The following is a 14,973-nucleotide window of genomic DNA, read 5'->3' as shown; positions in this document are numbered from 1 at the left end:
CCTCATGGCTAAGTTTGTCCCCAGGGCCGGAACATCGCTGTATCGTCGAACAGTTGGCAGATTCCTGAGCGCCAGACGAGCAAAAAAAACTCTCACTGAACAGTTTTGCCTCAGTTGACACTTTTTGCCATATGACGTCATTTTAGGGTCGTCACAACACCTGATTTGTGGCGTAGTTTCCCAATAAACTGCATTGGAAGTTCGAACTTTCACTAGAAAAAGTCACCTTATTCACAAACATGCTTCTTGAGAACCTCTGCAAGGGCCTTAAGAGATGCCACAGAGTTCCGAAAACGTTAGCATCTCGTGGCATACTTTGTTAGCTTCGAGTGACATTTGGGGACACTATACCCTTTTAGACAAACTTAGACCAAATCAAGTTGAAAAAGATCGGGATTTCTGAAATAAATCCGGCTTCAAAGGGTTAATTACACGTACTCAATGCCAATGTCATCACAATCCTCCTCCTCAGAGCTGGACGCATCCTCCTCCGAATTTAATTCTTCACCACCAGGTTGCACCTCCCCTTCCTCAAAATACACCACGATCTCTATGTCAGTGTCTATACATTCAAATACATCTGTTGCTTCTAGGAGAAGGTCTGTGTAGAATTCCTTTGATTCCAGCAGCAACATCACCAATCCATGGTTTTCCTAAATAGAAGGAGAGCTGGACATTAAAATTCTGAAGTCATCAACAAAGGTAATGCACATACATCTGCAAACCAATAGTTTATGTCTGTCCAGTTAGATTAATGAAAGGCATTCGGTTTGAATTAATTAAAAGCAGGGCGTAGTACATTTGTATTAGTAAACTGAACCTGAGCTGGGAAAGAACGAAGTTGCAATCAGATCCAGATCTGCATCCACAGCCCAGGTTAATTCAGAGGTAGTGCCACAGCAAGACAAGTACATATATATAATATAATACGAGTCTTATATAGCGCAGTATCCAACCATTAACTGGCCGCTCAAAGCGCTTGATAGGCCTCTTTAAAAAGCAAATGTTTGAGTTGTCCCTTGAAAGATAACAGAGAGCTGCAGTTCCTAACAGTTGAAGGAAGTTTGTTCCACAGCTGAGGGGCTCCAATTGAAAATGCTCTACCACCGACTGACATGACATTGGTCTTTGGGATAGACAGAAGAACGGCATGCATGTATGCATCAACCTCCACAAATGTTGGGTAAAAATAATTGCATGGCCACTACCTTGGTTTTTGATGGCCTCATTGTTCACGGTGTTGATTCTGTCTTCCAAGGTGTTGATTTTTTTCTTGAAGAAAAGAACAGTTGATACCATCTCTTGAATGAGCACAGGCAATTCCTCGATGTACCTGGTCATGTGTTCATGTATATCAACTATTTTCTTCTTCAAAGCAAATGTTTCTCCCTTGTTCCCTGAATTGAAGAAACAAATATTAGGACTACAGGCTAAAAGTTTCTTGCTCCATCCCTCCTACATGTACATACGAAACGCTGGTAAAAATACATGCTGGATATGTCAGAAATGTGACTATAAGATTGAGGCGCAACTTAACATTTTACTTGCAACCAATGCTACATTGCAACCAAATTGTGTTAAATGTACAAGGTAGAATGTACTTTACATCACTTGAAGACCAATGTACCAGTAAGCCTAGAGCAAAATGCCGACCCAGGCTTTAAACCTCAAATTGCTTGATAAACAACAGCTGGATCAATTTCTCTGAACAATCGAAAATGACTGCAGGACATTACCACTTGGAGTTATTTGTGTCCTGGACTTTGTGTTACATGTACTAAGTGAAGTTTGTGGGTAAATGAATATGAAGTGAATGCCAACCTGCAGGATTATGCCAAGGCAACAAATAGTCCTCTTGCGTGACTTCGTCCACAGAAACATGACAGCAGACTAACACAATGCTGAAGTTGCTTTCTCTCCTTTTCAAGACGCTTTCGTAGAGAAGCCCGACTCTTTGAAGCATCTGAAATGAAAATGATAAACTTTTAAACTGATCGATATAGCAGTGAACTCGACATGCATCGTAACTGCACAAACTGCTAATATGAAGAAAGCCCCTTTAATACTGTCGTGTTAATTGCTATCTTTCAAATCATGTCATGTTATTTAAACCAATGAACTTTATAAGAATCTGAAAAGAATGAAAGTGTGTATATAATTAATTGAAAAACTCCCGAAGATAGGGCAGAAGGCTGGAAAACCTGGTCAACAAACTGGGTTGACCATGGCACAAGGGAAAACCGTGGTGTTCTTGCAGCTTCTATCTTCAGCTCCAGACTCTGAATCACATTCTAGAGAACAAATTGTGTTTTGATTAAAGAGCTGTGTTCCTTCAGTTATTTTTAGTGCCTGTTACATGTACACTTTGAAAACAAATTTATCTCCTATAAATATATCATACCTGATAACAGCTGACGACGCACATGAGACACAAACTGCACATGATGAACTATGTTTTCCCATTTTCCTAAGTATTGACCTCAATACTGGCTCCCACACCTCCTCCCAACTCTCCTCTTGTCTTTGCTTCCAGTCAGCATGCGCAACAAAATGCCTTTTCTTCCATTCAGATTCAGTGCCTGGCACTTCAGTAGTATTGGAAGCCCGAATCCCATTCAGAAGCTCCATAAGTTCAGCTCTCACTGTAAATTAAAAGTGCATTGATAAATACTACCGGGAAAGAAAAAAAAAGTTCCTAAGTGTTGATTCGAAAATACCATTATTTGCCTTAATCAGCAGCCAGTGTTGCCCAATTAACCTTTAAAAAAGAATAAATCATTTGCAAACTATAACCTTACTTGTGATCAACACAAAATTCAAAATTTAGATGAATCGGTTCACGTCGTTTGACCTCTGCAGCCGTAAAAAGTATGGTAGGTCAAATCGGAAACTTACTCCTTATAAAATACACAACTTGATTTGTGTCTTGGAATAGAGCCAACTAGCTGATGAATAAAAAGACCTTAAAAAGACAAATCACAAACCTTGCTGGAACACTTGAAATCGAAAGGTGCATCGATTTCTACTTCATGATTACTTGGTTTCAATTCCTCAGGAAAGTCCTTTAGTTTCTCTGGAAAAACAAGCAATTTTGAAATTAAGGCCAAATGCAGATTACGCCAGAAAAGATGCAATTTCTTCCATGGAATTTCTTACATAAAAAGGGTGGAAAAGACTAATTTTTCTGGTTTGATTTTAAAGATTGGTGAGAAATTTTAAAGAGGTATAGCAGTGATAGGGTTGGATTTGTAGGCATAAACCATTTGTCCAGAACATGAAATTATCAGTTAATTGCACTATTGACTAATGTAAGCCTAGTCTAGCAGCAATATTTTTCCATGTATAATTACTATAAAGCCTAATTGAATATTGCTGGCTCAGACGAGGTGAAGGCATTTGTCAACCAAAAACAATCTACCTGTCGTTGAGGTTTTCTTCCCTTTTCTTTCTCTTCTGGGAACTGATGGACCATCTATAGCACCATTGATGTCCCTGGATGGAGCCTTCACATATGGCTTTAAGTTCTTTTTAGGATAGGTTTTCCTCTTTTCCCTGCGATAGGAGGCAGCCAACTCTTTGATTCGTGCATAATGCCCTGCATTCTCACCAGAAGGATTGTCATCATTACCATTGGATGATGCTGAAAAACAAACACATAAAGTGACAAATACTAATACTAGTCAAAACTATGACTTAGCCTAGACAAAATACAGCCTCCATGCAGGCTACACTCGATTTATGATTTTAACGAACACGAAGCTTTAGAAGGCCTTAAGACAACTTCAGACAATGCCAATAGTTAAAGGGGAGGCGCCTGATTGGCCACATCCTTGCCAATGAACCTACATGTGGTGGCAAAACAGGAAGACACAAGGTTGGCCTCGGGATGAGCAGAGCCTAATCAACGATAGCCCATTTGAATACTCTCGATGTTCTACGCTCCGATCCGCCATTGAGTCGAGTATCTGTGCCAATAAAGGTAGGGAATTCCTGCGCAACGAGTTTAAGCTTACTACTATGCAGATACGGTCTATCGCAGTGCTATTTTTAGGAATGTCTAACGTCAGGGATGTAGCCGGGGGGGGGGGGGGGGGGGGATCAGGGGGGTTCGAACCAACCCCAGCTTGAGAAAAGGATCCGCTGAGGACAGTCAAAAATACTTTTCTACTGAGTTTTGTAACACCCATGATTCTATCCAAATGGGCCATTGTACGATAGAGTGACAGGCCTTTTAATTACGTGGAGACCTCTACACCCTGTATTTTTTTAGCCTATTTTGGGGGACATGTTTTTTTTGCTTTTTGGCTTAATTTGGAGACATTTCATCATGCCAATTTGCCTGAACAGCGATGTCATAAATCAAAGTTAGTGACTGATATCACCACATACACCTGAAAAATCATAATTTTAGGGGAAAACTTTAAAGTGAGGCCATTTGGATGAGATTTGGTTATGTTAGGGGTCAAAAAACGCTTCAGGGGGGTCATATTTAAAAATGAAATGGCCAGGGCCATTGTGCTCACCTCATGTGGAGGAAAGATGGATAAAGAGCATGGTATTGTGTCATGTAGTGTTAGGTTTGATGTAGGTCCAAGCAATTACAATTTCCCCAAAATGGCCAATTTACAGTACATTCGACCTCGGTGACCTTGAAAAGTAGGTCAAATCAAAGAAGACCCGGGTGACACATTGAATGGTTGTTAGAATTAGATGTACCTATGATATAAAATTGGTGCCAATCGGGCAAGTCATTACTAGGAATAATGGCATTTTGAAGAATTTAGGATTTGGCCCCCTCCCTGGAGGCCAAACGGCAAATCAGATCGCACCAAACTTCGGTACCTGAGATCACCTGACCAAGGGGTACATGTGTACTTAATTTGTGATCAATAGTCATTGCAGTTAAGAAACGTGCCATAGTTACGGCCTGACAGCGAATTTGACCTCTGTGACCTTGACAAGAAGGTCAAATTAAAAACCTGTGTGACATATACTGTATGGTGGTTAGATGTACCCATGATATCAAATTGGTGGCAATCGGGCAAGAAGTTAAGGAATAATCACATTTTTAAGGTTTTTGGATTTTGCCCCCTGGTGGTCAAGTGGTGAATCATATTGGACCAAACTTCGGTCCCTGAGATCACCTGACTAAGGGGTAAATGTGTACCAAATTCGGTATCAATAGTCATTGCAGTTTAGAAACGTGCCATCGTTACATCCTAACGGCCAATTTACACCATTTGACCTCTGTGACCTTGAAAAGGAGGTCAAATCAAAAACCCGGAGGATATATGATGCACCTTTGCTAGAAGTACCTACCATATTTTTTTCAAAATTTCCCGACTACTATTAAGGGAGATATTGCATATTTTCACTTTTAACGTTTGGCCCCCTGGTGGCCAAACCATGAAACGAATCGGACCGAAACTTGGTCTCCAAGGTGTCATTACATAAGGGTACATGTGTACCAAGTTTCAACTCAATAGCTCTAACAGTTACGAAACGTGCCCTGCTAACGGACGACGGACGACGACGGACGACGACGACGACGACGACGACGACGGACGACGGACGCCACGGTATGGGATAAGCTCACCTCTGCTAAGAGGTGAGCTAAAAAGAAGAAAAAAACCCACCTAATTTGGGGACATCCTGTACGGTGTAGGAATCATGTAATTGAGAGGCCCGAGTGACCTTATACAGTCCTTCGTAACTGGGAGTGCTGACCTGCCAGATTTCGGTCTCATGTTCACGGGCTTAGCGCCTTCGTTGCTCAAGAAATAGGTGAAGAACCCCCCCCCCCCCACTGCGATATCAGGCTACACCCCTGAACGTTCACGTGATACATGTTCTATGTTATTTTCGAATTGGTCAATCACTGTGCATGCATGAGGTGACTTGTGACAAGACATCACATTGAAATAATTAATGCGATGACAGGTAATCGGCCTGGGAAATATTGAAACGCCACCATATTTGAGGCCACAATTCATGAATTACCTCTTTTGGCAGAAGGGCAGGCACGCCGGTCTAAGTCAATGAATGTGACACACAGGGTAGGCTAGGCCTAGGGGGTGGGCATGGTGGGGGGGGGGGGGGGGGACTAGGCCTACCATTACATCAATGTGATATGTGAATGATGACAAATAATGATGAAGATGTCCACGCATCGAGCATTTACATACATTTACGGCAGCAGCATGGGGATGCATCTCATTTATCAATACAGGTGGTAGGCCTAGCTAGGCACGTGCCCTGCTGGGCCTGGGCCGGGGCTCGGCGACGGCCATGCTTTTTTCTCAGATCGATTTAGGACAATTAGGTGACAAAAAAACAACACCTTTGGCGACCACCTGGCTATACTTACCACCAAATTCCATGGTCATGATATTTGATGCGGTCCTAACTATGACATGGTCTACGTTTCATAGCCTACCGGTACTTCAAACCGTAAATAGCAATGGAATTGAGCAAAACTGAAATACTACAACACCATCCGATAAATCGAATGTCGCACGTTCTGTATCCCGCGAGATCTCGAAACTACTGCGCACAGGCGCGAGAAATTATATAATAGCTCAATTGCCCAGGCCCCCTACCCCTTCAATTCAGCTCAGGCCACCTCGACTAACTACCTCCACCCCCCCCCCAAATGTAAAATGATATCGTTTTTAGATTTGCTGTCGGTGTAGTCTGGGTTCGTTTGTCAGTCAAGGGGGCAACCGAACGGGGGGGGGGGGTCTCTAAGTTTCACGTGCCTGTGCTGCTGTTTTAGTAGCGGCAGAGGCAGTGGCTAAAAAAGTAGCACGAGAAACGAGGATGAGCTGATATAGTTCCCCAGTAAAATGGGTTGCCGCAAATATTGACAACTTTAAAATTGTCGAAAACTTGCGTGAAGATTAATCAGAATAATTGAAGAGTCATGAAACTATATGATTACTACAAACCTAATGCAAATATAAAACATTCATACGGGCTGGTTTTGCGGCAGAAGTGTAGAATCCCCCGTCGGAAGTTCCTCCGCTTTTTTTTCAGGAGTGAATCGGTTGTATAGTCAAGTTAGTTCGTCGATTGGTCGGATGGTCGGGCGGTCGATTGGTCGGGTAGTGACGTCACCCACAGCGGATGACGTCATTCGGGCCCCGCTTGACGTCACTTCGCACACCAGGGAGTCGTCTTTGTGACGTCGTCACGTCACGTCGCCTCGTCACGTCAGCGAACAGTCTCCGGCGGAATTCCGGCCTGACTTTACAATCCGGTGGTCCATTTCAGCCTCGTTCCAGTCATCGCACCTACGCATCTCATTATGGGGATTGCTCCGTCTGCTGATGCCTTGACGATCTCGCAACGGCGCACCATTCAGCGACGATAAAAAGTTGAATAGCATTTTTTTGAAAAGGTTGATTTTGGGATAGTTTGTATCATTGAAAACGTGAGGGCTTACTTGGTACAGACAACTTGATTTTCATTTTTTTTTCAATTTTGAGTTACCAATCGACCACCCGACCAATCGACCAATCGACCACCCGACCAATCGACCACCCGACCACCCGACCAATCCACCATCCGACCAATCCACCACCCGACCAATCCACCACCCGACCAATCCACCACCCGACCAATCCACCACCCGACCAATCCACCACCCGACCAATCCACCACCCGACCAATCGACCGCCCGACCAATCGACCACCCGACCACCCGACCAATCCACCATCCGACCAATCCACCACCCGACCAATCCACCACCCGACCAATCCACCACCCGACCAATCGACCAATCGATCAATCCACCTCGATCATCCCTCATCCCCTATTATAATACCTCCATGCCCCTACGGCTCTGCTATTCAGTGCAATTGATTCCGGGACTACTTTTTATATTTTTTATTTTCATTTTTATTTTTTACTGCGCTACTTTTGACGGGGGATTCTACACTCCTTCCGGTTTTGCGAATAGATGGATACCTTTGTTTACAAAATGACGTCACTCTGACGTCACGCATAACTTAAAAGATACTTCGTTGCTATAGTTCATATCCACTGTAGCGCAATGTCTGTTTAGTTCCACCCCTAGCTGAAAGGTGGGGCAGCCTGATTTCGATCGTGGGATATGTACGTTATAAGCCACTAATACCAATCGTAGATATACCACTATTGTTTGCGGAGAATGCACTGATATAGTATGAATAGAATGACACAAGCTTCCTTCTGTATAATATTCCCTTACTACACTTCTTCATTTCGGTCTACGATGGCTGACAGCACTGAACGTTTGATTTTGGAGGTCCAAAAAAGACATATTTTATATGCCTTGTGTGAAGGTAGAATGGCAAGAAAGTCGCAAAATTCATCCAATGGACGCCATGATTTGTATGTGAATCCCTAGAGCTGGACAGGGTAGCAAAACGCTATGATCCGCGTAACTTCGACACGCAATGAGTTCATGAAACCGCGCGTAAAAAAAACGCAAATCGCATACGCACATCGCCTCGCCCTCACGCTTTGGGGTCTTGTGGGTTTTGGTCTTAAACATTCTTGGACGGTTAGAGGATGGCAAAAAAGATTATTCACCCACTTCGGAAGTATTGTTCTTGGGCGAGTTGTTTGAGGAGATTGCAAATGTCTTGTCATACATGTGGGTCCCAGGAGGCTTTCGCATCCACAAGGTCCTGATGTCATTATATAAAAATGATTATGGAAGGCCAAGGGCAATGACATAAGATACCAGCAGACCTACAATTGTACGGATGTACGATATTATAATAACAAGCCTATCGGCGTCTGATTCACAATGTGGTTTGTGAGGAGTGTCATAGTCGTCAACAGTGTAGCTTACGTATTTCGAAGACCAGTGGAATTGGCGGCGTCAAATTATTAGTGAAATTTATAATTTACAAATTACAAATTACAAATCGTTTATTGAAACCGTGTAAAAAGTTACATTTTACATAAGATGAAAGTACAATGACCCTAAGCATGATGAACTAAATAACTGGTGTGACATTGTTGTGGATTTGGTGGTGTGCAGCTGGAGGAGTGGACAATGTCACAACCAGGGTTCCTACATTATATACAGTGGAACCTCCGTTAGTAGACACCTCTCTATTAAAGACAACCTTTCCAATAAGGACACTAGTTTTGGTCCCAAATTGGTTGTTCCATTCAATTTTGAATTCTCTAATCAGTCTTTGGGTGTTCCGAATGCTTGACACATTTCGAACATGTTTTGGTTGGAAACAACCCTACAGTGTTACACTTATGGCTGAATTTTCGTGTAAGCTCAGTGACGAAATGCTGCGACACTATTCGTCACCAACATGCTTGATGAGTGGTGCCATCTGCACAAAGGATGATGAATTAAATAACTGATGTGACATTGTCGCTGCATTTGCAGGTGTCCACATCGAGGAGTAGATGATGTCACTACATGTACCAGGGTTTGTACTTTCATATACAGTGGACCTACTTTTTGTGGACACCTTTCTATTGAGGACAACCTCTTTAATAAGGACAGTAGTTTTTGGTTCCAAATTGGTTGTTTCCATTCAACTCGACTTCTCAGTTTAGGACACCTCTCTGTTAAAACAGCACTTTTCAGTCCCTGGGGCATTTCTGAAAATTTCATGCTATAGTGCAATTGGTTCAGCTAAGTGACAAGAACAGTACTATAAGACGGTTTTAAAAAGTTGAAAATTATTTATTTAAATGACATATGAATGGTTCAGCAGTAATTGGCAGTGTGCATTATGTAATGAAATATGATTTACATAATATAACATTTTTGTGACAAATAGTACAGATGATGGATAAATCGATACAGTGGATAGCTGTTAGAATATGCAATACATGCAATAGCATTTGTTTTTATTGAGATTTTGCGAGAACCAAGCGGTATTTTGACAAGATAATAGAAAGCCAATAACACTACAAGAACATGACTTCAATACATTGACATTGTAGTACTTGGTATACTAAAAATATTCAAAGATGGGTATCTTGAGTTAAAGTACAAGATGTATGAATGAAGGAGGCACTCGGGTAAGAAATGGTGTCGCTAATGAAAGATTAGAATTAAGACATATCTCTGTATTTCATGTGGTGTACTGACAAATGGTGCAGTTTGTTAGCAATTTTGTACATAGTTGGTGTGTCATGTTTATTCATACATCTTGCTATATAAAAGCGAGTGAGAGAGGCATTGTGACATTAGAGTGTTGTATATCTATAGAATATGTGACCCGTCACAGCAAAACCAGGTACATGTCGCACAGAAGATGAGCCTAAATGACACCAGGAGATAATGGAAGAAATTGATGTGCTCATATTTTACAAAAGGCAGACAATAGATAAATGAACAAACAGTCCGTCTCAACCTGCCAAGCTCAGAGCGACATGCGCCTGGTTTTGCTGTGACGGGTCACATATACAAAGTTTACATAAAACAAGATTTGTATGTTTATTTAGGAGGAGTACAAAAGTTGTATATAAAATGCCGACTTCATAATGATTTATAGGACACAAAATTTGACATGACAGCATTTTATAAAAATATGAATAATCTATAATGAGAATAGTTTTGTAGCACCAATGATTTGAAAATACTGAATTTATTTATTGCATGAATAGAACACAAAAAACAGGATGATTACATGATTGTCACATGCGTGAAATATATTGTCATGGATGGGCATTGGGAACAAAAAGAATTGCTGTTATCAGCTGCATTGGTAGCGATTGCTTTAGCTGATTTTCAGAAACTGACAGGAATGAGAATGTTGATATAGTGTTGAAAAAATATTTTTATAACATACATTGCATTCAAATAACACTAAGAAGTAGACGAGTACTAATTTCGCACACTTGAAAATATATGGACATTGACTGTCACTGGTAGTGGTAGTAGAGTAATTACATGCCATCAGCAGCACTAATTCAGACAGTTTTCGCTGTGCTTCAGTAACTGACTGGAATGACTAAGTTTGATTGTGCTGAAATGATACATAATAACGTACATTGCAGAAACAAAATTATTACAAGATTTGTACTGTCTTGAAATATATGGACAGGGACAGTCACTGGAAGTTTGACATGCCATCAGTTGCACTGCTCCCGACAGTTTTCACTGTGCTTCAGTAACTGACTGGAATGACTAAGTTTGATTGTTCTGTATTTGCCTCCATTTGGATTTTGTGAACAAAAGTTACTAACCTTGTGTAATTGAAGTGTCGAATTCGCCTTGGTCGAAATGATAATACAGTAAATAAATCTATTGAATGTTGCTGAAAAGAAAACATTTACTACGTTAGAAGCCATGTACATGATAACACCACCACCACCATTATCAATATCATCACAAGTCAACTGGGGAATATGTGTGATATTTGTTCAAAACTTGCGTATATGGTATTTGCAGGTCTATTGTATTGTAACATATTTTTCACTTTCAAAATTAACTTTTTTACTAGAAATTATGAATCAATACTAACCGTAAGAAGCGTATGAAATTACAGAAGGCCTTCGTCGAAAAATGCAATGTACTTGTACTCATTCGTGTCATTAAACCTGAAAGCAGCACAGCATAACAGTGAAATTACCGTGACATCAATGGATGTCAAACTAACGTAGTGACGTAAATTTGAATTCGAAGTGCACAATTTCACAATTAAGGTTTTGAACACATTGAGAACTGAAAAACTTCATACAAATGCTTTCACACCAATGATATGATTGTGGCGCTCCTGATGAGGTATCGCCCTCTGCTAAGCAGCTTTGGTCGTAACTAGGGTAAATGTTTTTTTCAAGTGATATGAGCGATGCAATACCTTAGTTACCACCAGCGCCACGTAGCAGTCAATGAAGTTGTGCTGGTACCCCATTAACGTCATGCTTCAAATTTGAAGAAATTAATATTACCTTCATCAAGTACGTAATATTACACCAGGCCTTTGTCGAAAATGTAGATCTCGAAGTCTAACTGTAATGAAAGAAAACATCAATGTGACAATATGGTCTACTATGTATGAGGGGGAGAACGGGTATTTTCGGGACACTGGGATGGGCCGAAAATAACTGTCGGGATTCGGGATAAACACCCTTATTTTAGCGGGATTCGAGACAAGCCGTGTTTTGCGTCACGATTCGGCTAAAATTGCGTATTGGGAAACGGGATAAGCCTTTTCTCCTAACGGGACGTCGAGACAGTTACCCCCCCCCCCCCTTCCCCGTTCCCACCCTCATGACATGTAGCATTGATTGTAGGCCTATTGTTACTCACAATCTATTTTTTTGTAATTGATACTGGTAGTATCAATGTGAAATATGCCACACGTTGGGAGCATGCAAGGCCTAGTACAATACACCATCATCACAATCAAATCTATATCATAATACTATAAGGCGGCTCGATAAAGTGCCATTTGGGGGTAGTGTTTCGTCTCGAAATTTTGCACGTTTGCAGGTGATATGTTATCCTGATGCAACGTTATGTTTATTTTCGGAAATTTACTTCAGCGGAGCAGAAATGAGGGATTTTTAATCGGACACTGTCAATTCTTCTTACCACTCACAGAAGCCAAGCCATTGCTGTTTAGTTATGCAGGGGATTAATCAATTACCTGCACTCCCTGTGGGGTGAGTAACACTACCTGTTGAACAGCTGGCTGTAGGGGGATGATTGGAACAGCCTGTACCTGTTGACCTGCTGAACCAAGGTTAATGTTATTTTCAATCCACGATTGCAGGTCACCTGATCTTCGAGATTTCGCGGGGAAAGAAATTGTAAACAAACGTATGTGTCCTGTTCAAATGTAAACAAAAATGTATTTTTGGTACTTTTGGTTGCTTGACTTGGGTTTTCCCGCAGTAAGGAGCTGGGATCAAATTGGTGGGCTATTGTCTATGGGTGCTGTGTTAGCCAGAGCTAGCCCTTGATTATGAAGGGATTTTCAAATGAAGGTTACGATGGTCTGTTTATGTGCTCACCACAGCTTTCAATACTTGATGTATCTGAAGAGGCACTCCGAACTTGGCATGGCCTTATCAAGGAGCTGCTCACGGTGCTGAACTTCTAGCTTGCCTGTCGAGTAAGTGCCTTGCCCGAGACCTTGCTACATGTAGGAGGAGCACGCATTTAAAAGTTATAGTAGTGACTGATAGTGCAATTGGTTCGAGCCATTTGGAGGCCGACATTAGATTTTCATTGCAATTCAATCTATTCAAGGTATAGCCCATTTGAACCTGCCTGGGCTACGGGTACAATGCTAGTATTTCAATAATACACTGTCAACGAGAGTAAATGTTGAACCATCAATCACGTGCATTGTAGTGTACATCCCCCATGACGGCTTGCGCCCCGCTGACAGTGACACGACGAGCACATGGCTGAGCCAATCCATCGCCTATACACTACTTTACAAAAATCGACACCTACTGAAACTTTCACTAATTATTCTCGGAAATGTACTTAATTAAATCACAATAAACTTATCAAATGTTCACTCATGCCTTTGGGTGAAAAAATACTGATTTTTCAATCATTCTCAATTTTACAAATCACCAATCACAAAAAGAAATAATGATGCAATTACCCAAAATAGATGAGATTTGACCACTGGTATAATTCCGCCATCTTGGATATCGGCATCGTCACCACCACTTCAAATTCTAAAGTCTTATTCAGGCCTAATATGTGTCACCTGCTGTGGTAAAATGGCTTGTTTTATCAATAAATAACTAAATATGATCTTTGTAAATAAAATTGGAGATCTTCTGGTGTGTTTTTATGTGAATTTATTACGAACTATCAATGCAGCGCAGGGCAGCCATCGTGTTCTCATGCGTAGTGGCGATGCGATAGCCATCCGCGACACTGCTTTTCAAGATGGTGGCAATTGCCCAGTGCTAGAGGCTTTGTAAGGAAAATTGAGAGCAGGCCCCTAATGAATGAACTCTCAACGATATCGATATATTTTCGTAATTCCAGCACAACTGTTCAACAATGAACGTCCACCGACAATCCCACTTAACGAATATTAATATCAATTCATATCATGTATCTTAAAACGCTTTTATTTCATTTTAAAAAGAGTTATCGAGTGAACGATGACCTCCTACCGTACCCTCGAAATAAACAGCCAAAATGACCACAAAAACACCTTTTTAGAAAAAAACAGCGATTTTTACGAAATAAATGTCATCAGAGACGAAACTAGACACTAATTTAGCTAGGTATGAACAGTAATAGTACCTGAAGTGATCGATTTCAAGGAGAAAATACACTGAAAACAACTTTTCAGGAACAGAAATAAGATCACATTGTGAATAATTATTACAGATGTACGATAATACTACTATAGTCGTACTTCCACCTATCAAATTCCCGTGTCTTTTGCGCTTACACCTATGAATTGCCGTGTCTAAATAGACCCGTGTGTCAAATCCCCGTGTCTATTAGCCCCATCGAGCTCGATGGGGCAAATCGGGGGCTAATTTAGACGGACGCTGGAATCTGAATAGACACGGCAATTGCAAGTTCTAAGATCCGGCGACAGATGGCGCGGTGTAGTTGCCTCGGTATTGCGCCCCTTCCGACGGGAAAGAAACACAGGAGAGCTCCCTACCTACAGCGCACCTGTCGCCGGGGCTATTAACCATTATCGAACACAACTGATAGGTGTAAGTGCGCCGCGGGTTTTTTGACACACGGCGAAGACACGGGTCTTGAAAAACACGGGGTTTTATGATAGGTGGAACTGCGACTTATAGCTCAGCGATAGATAAAGTGCCTGTTCCAAGATCTCCAACACTAGACCATACCTGAATTCCAGCAATCAAGCAATCCGTCTTGTGTCTGACAGGTAGTAAACAAGCATCTCGCAGGACTAAGTCAATGTTAACCAGTTCCTGTAGCGATATCTGGCTGCCTCTGTCCTGAAGCGGTGACAAGGGGGTTTCTGCTCCTGATTCCGGTA

The 14,973-nt window shown here is 41.5% G+C and overlaps 1 protein-coding gene and 1 long non-coding RNA gene across 3 annotated transcripts; both read right to left on the bottom strand.

Moving 5' to 3' along the window:
* Nucleotides 1-930: 930 nt before the first annotated feature.
* Nucleotides 931-6,582, bottom strand: LOC135493044 (uncharacterized). Its single transcript, XM_064780316.1, has 6 exons — nucleotides 6,368-6,582; nucleotides 3,419-3,640; nucleotides 2,985-3,073; nucleotides 2,402-2,642; nucleotides 1,822-1,963; nucleotides 931-1,397 (listed from the first exon to the last, which is right to left on the bottom strand). The coding sequence occupies exons 1-4, from the start codon at nucleotides 6,384-6,386 to the stop codon at nucleotides 2,640-2,642; spliced, it is 333 nt and encodes a 110-aa protein (XP_064636386.1). The 5' UTR covers nucleotides 6,387-6,582; the 3' UTR covers nucleotides 931-1,397; nucleotides 1,822-1,963; nucleotides 2,402-2,639.
* Nucleotides 6,583-9,710: 3,128 nt separating this feature from the next.
* Nucleotides 9,711-12,147, bottom strand: LOC135492309 (uncharacterized). 2 transcript variants are annotated; one of them, XR_010448128.1, is made up of 4 exons: nucleotides 11,918-12,147; nucleotides 11,491-11,566; nucleotides 11,213-11,283; nucleotides 9,711-10,992 (listed from the first exon to the last, which is right to left on the bottom strand). It is a non-coding gene; the product is annotated as an uncharacterized LOC135492309 (long non-coding RNA). The 2 variants fall into 2 exon arrangements; XR_010448089.1 differs by having other exon boundaries at nucleotides 9,711-11,283.
* Between the last annotated feature and the right edge of the window lie 2,826 nt (nucleotides 12,148-14,973).

Source organism: Lineus longissimus, chromosome 1 (genome assembly GCF_910592395.1).
Source record: "Lineus longissimus chromosome 1, tnLinLong1.2, whole genome shotgun sequence".
Lineage (NCBI taxonomy): Eukaryota > Metazoa > Nemertea > Pilidiophora > Heteronemertea > Lineidae > Lineus > Lineus longissimus.
The sequence above is the reverse complement of the archived record's forward strand: the minus strand, read 5'-3'. Positions and strand labels throughout refer to the sequence as shown.